At 30.2% G+C, this 10,998-nt stretch overlaps 2 protein-coding genes across 2 annotated transcripts; both read left to right on the top strand.

Annotated features, from left to right (window-relative positions):
• Window positions 1-1,328: 1,328 nt before the first annotated feature.
• LOC131175324 (multicopper oxidase LPR1 homolog 1-like) lies at window positions 1,329-5,013 on the top strand. Its single transcript, XM_058139058.1, has 4 exons — window positions 1,329-1,402; window positions 1,747-1,999; window positions 3,392-4,858; window positions 4,960-5,013. The coding sequence occupies exons 2-4, from the start codon at window positions 1,754-1,756 to the stop codon at window positions 5,011-5,013; spliced, it is 1,767 nt and encodes a 588-aa protein (XP_057995041.1). The 5' UTR covers window positions 1,329-1,402; window positions 1,747-1,753.
• A 2,622-nt stretch (window positions 5,014-7,635) lies between these two features.
• On the top strand, window positions 7,636-9,977 carry LOC131175323 (multicopper oxidase LPR1 homolog 4-like). The gene is made up of 3 exons (XM_058139057.1): window positions 7,636-7,710; window positions 8,735-9,604; window positions 9,706-9,977. Exons 1-3 carry the CDS (start codon window positions 7,636-7,638, stop codon window positions 9,757-9,759), a joined length of 999 nt encoding a protein of 332 aa, XP_057995040.1. The 3' UTR covers window positions 9,760-9,977.
• The last annotated feature ends 1,021 nt before the right edge of the window (window positions 9,978-10,998 follow it).

Raw genomic sequence — 10,998 nt, 5'->3', positions numbered from 1 at the left:
ATCTTAATATTTAAGATAACAACAATAATAATAATAATAATAATAATGTTGGATGGTGACTTGAATTTATAATATACCCTAGCATATGTTATTAGCTTACATATGAAGCTTCCAAATTGAGAATTGTGAGGAAGGTGACAAGTTGCTTGCCGATATATGAGCTCATTAAGGTATGATGAGGTTAATAAAAAAAAATAATAAGTTATGATCAGGAAGGTGAAAAATTGATTGTTGGTATGTGTGGCCAAAATTATTGTTGGTATCGTAATAATTTAAGTTATTTTGGTACAAATAATTCCAAGCTCAATAATTAGATATTGTTGATAATTTTCAACATTTTTTATATCAAAGAATTTCACATAAGATCAAAGTATATCATAATTTGGGATTAAAAAAACATGATGGGTAATACCGCAATGAGTCAAATTCAAGTGAATCCATGGATTAGTAAGAAAAAAAAAGAAACTAAAGCCATGAGCTATGTAATAAGGAAAAGGTGGAACCTTAGATGGAGCCACCACATGCAGTACAAGTGATACAAACAGAGCTAGAGGATTGAGGGCTGTCATGATAACACAATTAATTTTACTTTAGCCCCCTTAAAAATAATTAGCTATGTCATTGACAAGTGATAACTAGAACTAAAACTAAAATTAATCCATTCCAATTACACTTTTAGAGGGCAATGTTGGAATCCTCCATCGATTAACTAAAAAAATTGAAAGAAAATACAAGTAAAGGAAAGCCAATTTGATGGAAGCAACTCCAAATTCAAAAATCGAATCTTGCCAACAATCTGCAGCACTCACTGACTCAGAAAATTTCACAACTATGTTTAAACATTTATTGTTAAAAGCACTTTAATGTACAAGCAATGATTACTTAGAAGGAAAGTCGATCTGATAACTCGATCTAATCTCTCAAATTCAAAATATATGTAGGTTCAACTATGTTGAATCCTTGTTGCTTCTTTATAATAAGAGAGAGATATGAAGAGTATTTCACAGGAGAGTCTCTAACAAGTGAGCTCTTTGAATGTATATTTGATATTTTAAGGTTTAAATATTATTCTCTGATTCTTGTTAAGATAGGCTTACGTTGAATCTCTTAAATTTAGTGTTCTCAATTTTACTTATTTATTTTATCATCACATTTATTTAGTTCAAACAAATATTCGATTTGCTAAATTGCTTTAATAATAATAATACAAGGATTAGGGAAGTCAATTTCAGCGCACACAGAATATACATGCAAGAGCTTATACACCTAATCACAGCTATCACTCGCTATAAATAGAGCTGAGCTCAAAGTCCATCTCATCATCGCTTGCCTTGTGCTCGCCACACGCATTCCCCCCACTCTCTCTCTCCCTTCCTCTCTCTCTCTCTCTCTCTCTCTTGAGGTACATGCTATGACAATATTGCATTCTTTCTTCTTTAATTTTCTTTTGTTTTTCATATTTTCCCATGTTAGATAATGATTTGCTAATCATTATCATTTATTTAGATGATTATTTAACCTCCTAACTATTAATTAAGAGTGTTTAAACAAGCTGTTTGTTTAAGATTGTCCTTTTCCTCAAGAAATCTTACCAACAACATTGATGGGTAGCTAGGAATATATTCTTGTAAGCTTTTAAGAAATGAAAATATCCCAATATCTATGCATAGAGATGGAACCTTCATGCCTGTTTAGCTAATGATCATGTATATTATTAATGGTTTTTTTTTTTGGGTTATTGTGAAGGTAGAAAATGAAGATGATCATGAAGATGGAGAAATCATCATGGGCAGTTCTACTCTTAATCATGGTAAGCTGTAGCATATCTATGGCACAACCTAGCCCAGTTACAGAAGCAACTCTGCATGAAATTGCTGCTTCTCTTCAAATGTACGTTGATGAACTTCCAGAGATGCCCAAGCTCTTTGGTTACACCACCAACAAATATGGATCTCCCAACCCAGCCAAACTCACTATTGGCATGTATCAGATCAAATGGGTATGAGTTTCTTCTGGCCCTTCCTTCCCTCTCTCTCTCTCTCTCTCTCCATTCAACTCTGTTAGATGCCATGAGTCTGCCTCAATATCCATTGAGTTTTGAGTTTCAAGTAAAAATTTATATAAAATCAAATAAATCATGTCTCTTTTTATTATCTGTTGTTTATATTTAAAATTTAATGGATTTGCAAGATATATAAACTCAAAAAATTTAATTAATTTTCTTATATTTTTAATATTTATTTAATGTTCTACAGCCTGCCACTTACCTGGAAGCAACTATATAATTGTCTAGCTTAAGTATTCAAGAGCCAAATATAATATTCATTGCGCGTACAATAAGTCATATATAATAATTCTTCAAAAAAAAAAAAGCCATATATAATAATTAACATGTGCAAATCATAATAATAAAATTAATTAAAAAATTAATTTATTGCTCCAGTCCTAATGGACAATAATTACATATCTTACAGACCACTTTATAAAGTATAAGTAAATAAACAATAAAATAATTTATTTTTTCTCTCTCTAATGAAAACAATATTATTTAATTTTTTTTTCCTAATTATTTTTATTAAAAGTATGTTATTTTTAATTTTTAACATTGAATCTTGGGGAGGTAACGTGTCTTGCAGGTCATATTCACTGTGAAAAATGAAAAAAAATGGTAGTTTTAAAATAAAATTAATAGTAAAATTTTATAATTAATTAATTGCAATCATAGGGAGGATTTGTTTTCAAAGTTCTAGAATATATTATGCTATATCAACTACGACACATCAACGACTTCGATAGGGATAATTGCATATATAATTACATAACAGTAAATTAGTTTAATAAAATATTTCATAAGTATATTTATCTAATATTAAAATTCTTTTTTATGGGTATAGAATGATTGATTTGTGTATTAGATCTGCAAGATAATAGAAAAAAAGTTAACTACCACTCTAATATTTAAATTAGTAATGAAAAATAGATTATAAATGAATAAAAATAATTTCATTAGCGTAACTGATAGCGTTTATTTAGATTTTAATGTATTTCTATTAATATTTTGAAACTCTAATTACGGTAGTTATCTCGAAATCCTTATCTTAATCTAAGTCTCCATTAATATACTTAGACGAGTAACTCTTTATTTAAATATCTAAATTTCTTTTCTAAGTACCTTACAATTATTTGAATTGGACTATGAACTTTGACATATGTTATTCGGTTGTTCATTACTCGTTTTCGTGTATTATTAACCTCAATAAATTATTTTATATATATATATATATATATATATATATATATATATATATAAAACACTTGTTTTTAATTATTTTAAAAATATAGTTATTTTGTGTAATTCATTTAAACGACATCGTTTTATTATTTCTTTCAGAAATTTCACCGCGATTTCCCAGCCACAACTGTATTTGCTTACGGAACATCGGCTGCAACCGCCACTGTACCTGGCCCCACTATAGAGGCAATTAAAGGAGTACCTACATCTGTGACGTGGCAAAATTTTCTCCCTCAATCTCACATACTCCCGTGGGATCCAACGGTCCCAACAGCCATCCCTAAGCACGGAGGTGTCCCCACTGTTGTTCATCTCCACGGTGGGGTCCATCCACCAACATCGGACGGTCATGCTTTAGCTTGGTTCACAGCAGGATTTCGTGAGACTGGGCCTACATGGTCTCAACCAACGTATACTTACCCTAACGTGCAACACTCTGGTAATCTCTGGTACCATGATCATGCAGTTGGTCTGACACGTGTCAATCTCCTAGCTGGTTTGATCGCAGCCTATGTAATTCGTGATCCATATCTCGACGCAAAATTAAACCTCCCAATGGGCCCAGAGTTTGATCGTCATTTAATGATCGTCGATCGAAGCTTTTACAAAGATGGTTCGTTGTACATGAATTACACTGGAATCAATCCAACAATACACCCACAATGGCAACCGGAATACTTCGGTGACGCTGTTATTGTCAACGGTAAAGCTTGGCCTTATCTTGACGTCAAACGAAGAAAATACAGATTCCGCATAATCAACGCCGCCAATGCAAGATACTTCCGTTTTTCCTTATCCAACGGCTTATCTTTTATCCAAGTAGGATCAGATGCATCATACCTACCTTATCCAATCTCTACACCCACCATACTCCTAGCTCCTTCGGAGATTGCTGACGTCATCATTGATTTCTCGAAAGCATCTGCCAAAGAATCCGTTTTGACCAATGATGCTCCATACCCGTACCCGACTGGTAATTCGGTTGACGAGCTGAACAGTAAGATCATGAAGTTCATCATTAACCCTAAATCACCGACAACGCCTGATACATCACGAGTCCCACCAAATTTGGTTGAATATCAGACGGCATCAACAGCAGGAGCAGCAGTTACAAGGTACATTGTGATGTACGAGTACCAAAGTCAAACAGGAGCTCCAACCCATTTATACATAAATGGGAAAAGATTTGAAGATCCGGTAACGGAGACGCCAAAATCCGGCAGCACAGAAGTATGGGAAGTGATAAACCTGACCGGCGATAATCACCCATTACACGTCCATCTCGGTACAATTCAAGCAATTAAAGCGCAGGAGCTGGTGGATTTATCTACATTCAGTGCGTGCATGAGTGTTAAGAACGATGCAATTGCATGCAACGTGAGTAAGCACGCAACTGGGAAGGTGATTAATACGCCGGAAAACGAGAAGACTTGGAAGAACACGGTGAAGATTGAACCTGGGTACCAGACGACGGTGGTGGTTAAGTTTAATTTGGTTGACAATGACAAAGCAAAGGCGTATCCTTTTGATGCAAGTGAAGAACCAGGTTATGTATATCACTGCCATGTAAGTTTAGATTCCATCTTAACGCTTTTTTTACTTCTTCTATTACATGATCATGATTCTGATTGATTGATTGATTCATCGATGATGTTCTTTTCATGCAGATTTTGGATCATGAAGATAATGCTATGATACGTCCACTGAAGCTTCTTCCTTGAAAAATACACATATATATATGAGAATTATATATGTGGAAATGTAAATTTATACTATATATCGAGTCATTTCTTTGTCTGTTGTTGTTGTTTTTTTTTTTTCGCATGTTTTGTTTTGTGGGGCTTTAAGTTTCCGTTTCCATGTTATTTTGCCAATTTTTCTTGTTGTAATTAAGGAATAAATTCAAATTTATTAAATGTTAACCTACCGGTATTAGAATAATGGTTTTTAAAATAGCATTTATATCCATATTTATGATTGAGATTGTTTGGTAGCATATTGCTTATACCAATATTTAAAGAATGAGTGAATAATTTATAAAAAGTTACTCTATCTTTTAAAAATTGAGAGAGTATTTTAATTTTGATCAATAAGATAATATCATTATTTTTACATTTAACACTACAATTATTTTTATTAAATACTACTATTTTAAATCATTATATAAACAGCTAGACAACTATTAAAATAATTATCAGCTACTAGAACGGTTAATATTATTGAACAGAACCTTAGAGTCGTAAAGTCTTTTTGTATAAACTTGATTAATTGCTTATTAAGATTTTATTAATTTGACTGATTTAATAAATTAAAAAGCAGATTAATTATATTTTAAAATAATATATATATTATTGATTATTAGAATAAAAATAAGAAAATAAAAAAAATTAATAAAAACAAATAAGACTGAACTAAATTAATTGATGGTTTTTGATGCGGGTCAGAAATACAAGAATAATTAATTTGAGGATTTAATTAACATGTAAAACCAGCTGTAAAATAGAAGAAAGTAACGATGAGGATGGTAGATTATCTATTGAAGAATCTCTAATGATTGAGTTATATATATATATATATATATATACTCAAAAGAAGAAGATTTTTAGTATCAAAGCCATAAATATTGGGATAGTGATGATTAGATATAATATATGTACAATGGAGTAGGCATATATAATTATGAAATTGCACTAAAGAGATGTCTCAATTTTTTATGTAGCTTTGACGCGACTAGCTATTTTATCCTCTGACATATGAAAAGGGGATTTTCGGTCGGTTGAATTGGATTAATGGGGAATAGAATAAGTGGCATGTATGATTTAAATGTTAAATCCTGAATTTCAAAGAATTGGATTAAATCAGTGTGAATCAGTCATATAATTAATAAATTAAAAATTCAGCCAATTTAAAATGGATATTTCAATAAATCAGATCAATCTATTCTAATGTAATAATAATAAAAAAAAAAACAACATTTAGAGAGAGACAATAAGATTGGATCCTCGCACCTCATAGAGCTTTTTTGTGCTAATAGCTATGTAATCTAAATTATTAACTCTTTACCTTAATAGGCTAAATTAATGGTCAGCATTCGGTTCGAACCGAACCGAACTGAATCAAATTAAATTAAATTATAAAAATCGAATTTTAAATTTTAGAAATCGAACTGAATCGAAATGAGTGAGAAATCGAATCGAATCGAATCGCTCTATTTCAGTTCGATTCAGTTTAAACTGATCGGTTTTAATTTTTGATTGATTTTTTAATTTAGATTTGATTTTCAAGTTATTTGGTCTAATTTTGACTTTGATTTGAACCTAATAACCATTAATAAATGAAATTAAACAATTAATATATATAAAATTAAATATAATTCATAAATTTCTCATAAAAATATATTAATTCAAAAATCGATTTGGTTCAATTTGAATATATAAATTACTATTCTATTCGGTTCGGTTTAATTGATTTTTTTCTCTTTAAAATCGACTCAAACCGAAATAACCGAAATTTTTATAATGTAAAATTGAACTGAACCGATTAAATTTTAAAATCAAACCGATTAAACCGCATATATTCGATTCGATTTTTTAATTTTAACTGAATTCTACTCAACTTTAGGCTAACCGATTGGAGGTGATTTTAAAGATTTAGATAATATCTCATCAAAGATTAATTATTAGATGTATCAGGAATATTAAAAAATAATATTTTTTATACATAATAAAATAATTTTACTTAATTATAAAAATACAAAACTCATATTTTCATAATGAAGATGTATGTATACTTAATATATCTAATAATTCCTCATTATTAAGATCATGTATCGGTGAGAATCGAGTTCGCAAATACTCACGTGAATTGTATTGGTCAGGTTTTGATATTTATGACCTTACACATAGATCATAGTCCATTAGGTTAGTCTCCAGGGTTCTTTCCCTCTTTCTCTGCCGGTGTCGCGACTCTCTCTGTTGCTTGCAAGTGGGTTCCACAACACCACCCCGCCCCTGCGCAATTTTCGATGTGGGTTTGTAAATAGTTCATTTTGGTTGTTTCTAAAGCAGATCGAGAATATTTGGTGAGGGTTTTTCATTGTTGTGCTTGCTAGTTCCCTGTCGATGGTGTGCCTTTGTGTGGGTTTGTCCTATTTTAACCTGCATGTCCTTGTGTAAGAGTGAATTGTAATTTAGAGAGAAAGGTGCTTCAATTTGTTGGAAAGGGGAGGAGCCATCCTGAGGATATAAGAGTTGACTGGAGTTCTCCCATCGCCGCCTCTTCTGACTAAATAAGATTGAGATGCCTTTTGAGTTCTATCTTCTTCTTGGCTATTTTCTTCTTCCATGGTTCAGTGGGTACAAATCAGTGGTGCTACCTTGTGGTTGATGGTCAGCAACACAGCGGCGGAAGGTTTGTCTGTAAGAATTCTTCTAGCTTATAAGGGGTATGGGTAGTGTTAGCTGCTGTTTACTGTATTTTAATCTATTGGCCTATTGGGCCAACTTTGTACCACGTTTTCTTATGAATGAAATTGACACCAATCTGTCGGTAAAAAAAAAAAAAATGATGAGGTGACTCGGTAAAATCTCAAAGTCAGATATTACGAATTCATTTAAATCAATGCATATCTTAACAGTTAATTTTTTTTGACAGTTAATTTATTTTAGCTCCTGTTTGATATTGCGATTAAAATTACTGTTTATAAATTATTTTTTTAATTATATTAATTAAAAAATATTAAAAAAATAAAAAATTAAATTTAATTAATTTTAATCATAAAAATATTAAAATAATAAAATAATTTTTTTAAATTATTTTTTTAATAATTTCTAAAATAATATTTTTATTTTAAAAAATAATTTTAAATTCTGAAACTCAATAACAAACAGAATTCATATCATGTATCAGTTTTCATCTTTAATTTAATCAATTTAAATAATTCATTAAATTTATTTTTATTAAATTTCAATTAATATTTAAATTCATAAATTTACAATCTTGAAAATATTTCAATATTATGTAACTAAAATCCATTAGTTTTATTGTTGAATTTAATGATAGTTATTGAAATTTATATAAAATTAATTAAAATGTGTATAATAAATATATAATTAAATATAAATATTTAATTTAATAATATTATATTTATTTTATATAAAATTAAAATTTTAATAATCGCACCTATATTTATATAATACGGCTGCAGAAAAAAATAATATCCAGACTATAGATTGACTCTTGTATCCATCAATTATAATTACTTGAATTCATTTACTTTTTTTTTATTTTTAAAAATTTTAAGAGTTCATTAATAAGAATAATAAAATACATATATTATAATAAAAAAATATAAATATAGATAATTAAAAATATAAGTAAAATAAAATAATCTTCTAAATAGTAATCGGTCATTTTTAATTTTGAACAATAAAAAAAATACAGATTCCGCATAATCAACGCCTTATCTTGAGGAGCAAACGAAGAAAATACAGATTCCGCATAATCAACGCCTCCAATGCAAGATACTTCCGTTTTTCCTTATCCAACGGCTTATCTTTTATCCAAGTAGGATCAGATGCATCATACCTACCTTATCCAATCTCTACACCCACCATACTCCTAGCTCCTTCGGAGATTGCTGACGTCATCATTGATTTCTCGAAAGCATCTGCCAAAGAATCCGTTTTGACCAATGATGCTCCATACCCGTACCCGACTGGTAATTCGGTTGACGAGCTGAACAGTAAGATCATGAAGTTCATCATTAACCCTAAATCACCGACACCGCCTGATACATCACGAGTCCCACCAAATTTGGTTGAATATCAGACGGCATCAACAGCAGGAGCAGCAGTTACAAGGTACATTGTGATGTACGAGTACCAAAGTCAAACCGGAACTCCAACCCATTTATACATAAATGGGAAAAGATTTGAAGATCCGGTAACGGAGACGCCAAAATCCGGCAGCACAGAAGTATGGGAAGTGATAAACCTGACCGGCGATAATCACCCATTACACGTCCATCTCGGTACAATTCAAGCACTTAAAGCGCAGGAGCTGGTGGATTTATCTACATTCAGTGCGTGCATGAGTGTTAAGAACGATGCAATTGCATGCAACGTGAGTAAGCACGCAACTGGGAAGGTGATTAATACGCCGGAAAACGAGAAGACTTGGAAGAACACGGTGAAGATTGAACCTGGGTACCAGACGACGGTGGTGGTTAAGTTTAATTTGGTTGAGAATAACAAAGCAAAGGCGTATCCTTTTGATGCAAGTGAAGAACCAGGTTATGTATATCACTGCCATGTAAGTTTAGATTCCATCTTAACGCTTTTTTTACTTCTTCTATTACATGATCATGATTCTGATTGATTGATTGATTCATCGATGATGTTCTTTTCATGCAGATTTTGGATCATGAAGATAATGCTATGATACGTCCACTGAAGCTTCTTCCTTGAAAAATACACATATATATATGAATTATATATGTGGAAATGTAAATTTATACTATATATCGAGTCATTTCTTTATGTGTTGTTGTTGTTTTTTTTTTTTTGTATGTTTTGTTTTGTGGGGCTTTAAGTTTCCGTTTCCATGTTATTTTGCCCATTTTTCTTGTTGTAATTAAGGAATAAATTCAAATTTATTAAATGTTAACCTACCGGTATTAGAATTCTATTTAGGCCTTATTCAGCTCTATTCCGTAATAGTTTTTAAAATAGCATTTATATCCATATTTATGATTGAGATTGTTTGGTAGCATAATGCTTATACCAGTATTTAAAGAATGAGAAAATAATTTATAAAAAGTTAATCTATCTTTTAAAAATTAAGAGAGTATTTTGACTTTGATCAATAAGATAATATCACTATTTTTACATTTAACAGTATAATTATTTTTATCAAATACTATTATTTTAAATCATTATATAAACAGCTAGATAACTAGACAACTATTAAAATAATTATCAGCTACTAGAATGGCTAATATTATTGAACAAAACTTTAGAGTCGTAAAGTCTTTTTATATAAACTTGATTAATTACTTATTAAGATTTTATTGATTTGACTGATTTAATAAATTAAAAAGCATATTAATTATATTTTAAATTTATATATATATATATATTATTGATTATTAGAATAAAAATAAGAGAATAAAAAAATTAATAAAAACAAATAAGACAGAACTAAATTAATTGATGGTTTTTGATGCGGGTCAGAAATACAAGAATAATTAATTTGAGGATTTAATTGACATGTAACACCAGCTGTGAGGATGGTAGATTATCTATTGAAGAATCTCTAATGATTGAGTTAGTTTTTAACAAAACTGAGAGAATAAAAAATTTCAAAGGGTTATGGCTTTGAGTATATATATATATATATATATATATATATATATATATATACTCAAAAGAAGAAGATTTTTAGTATCAAAGCCATAAATATTGGGATAGTGATGATTAGATATAATATATGTACAATGGAGTAGGCATATATAATTGTGAAATTGCACTAAAGAGATGTCTCAATTTTTTATGTAGCTTTGAAGCGACTAGCTATTTTATCCTCTAACATATGTAAAGGGGATTTTCGGTCGGTTGAATTGGATTAATGGGGAATAGAATAAGTGTCATGTATGATTTAAATGTTAAATCCTGAATTTCAAAGAATTGGATTAAATTACTGTGAAC

This window comes from Hevea brasiliensis, chromosome 17 (assembly GCF_030052815.1).
Source record: "Hevea brasiliensis isolate MT/VB/25A 57/8 chromosome 17, ASM3005281v1, whole genome shotgun sequence".
Taxonomy (NCBI): Eukaryota; Viridiplantae; Streptophyta; class Magnoliopsida; order Malpighiales; family Euphorbiaceae; genus Hevea; species Hevea brasiliensis.
Note: the sequence above shows the minus strand (reverse complement) of the source record. Positions and strands in the feature narration are given on the sequence as shown.

Bases quoted from the DNA above. Each gene is read 5' to 3' on its own strand.
- LOC131175324 (XM_058139058.1), top strand. From the start codon at position 1,754: ATGAAGATGATCATGAAGATGGAGAAATCATCATGGGCAGTTCTACTC. The intron at 2,000-3,391 runs GTATGAGTTTCT...TATTTCTTTCAG, and splicing joins GCATGTATCAGATCAAATGG to AAATTTCACCGCGATTTCCC. The intron at 4,859-4,959 runs GTAAGTTTAGAT...CTTTTCATGCAG, and splicing joins GTTATGTATATCACTGCCAT to ATTTTGGATCATGAAGATAA.
- LOC131175323 (XM_058139057.1), top strand. From the start codon at position 7,636: ATGGTTCAGTGGGTACAAATCAGTGGTGCTACCTTGTGGTTGATGGTC. The intron at 7,711-8,734 runs GTAAGAATTCTT...AAAAAAATACAG, and splicing joins CAGCGGCGGAAGGTTTGTCT to ATTCCGCATAATCAACGCCT. The intron at 9,605-9,705 runs GTAAGTTTAGAT...CTTTTCATGCAG, and splicing joins GTTATGTATATCACTGCCAT to ATTTTGGATCATGAAGATAA.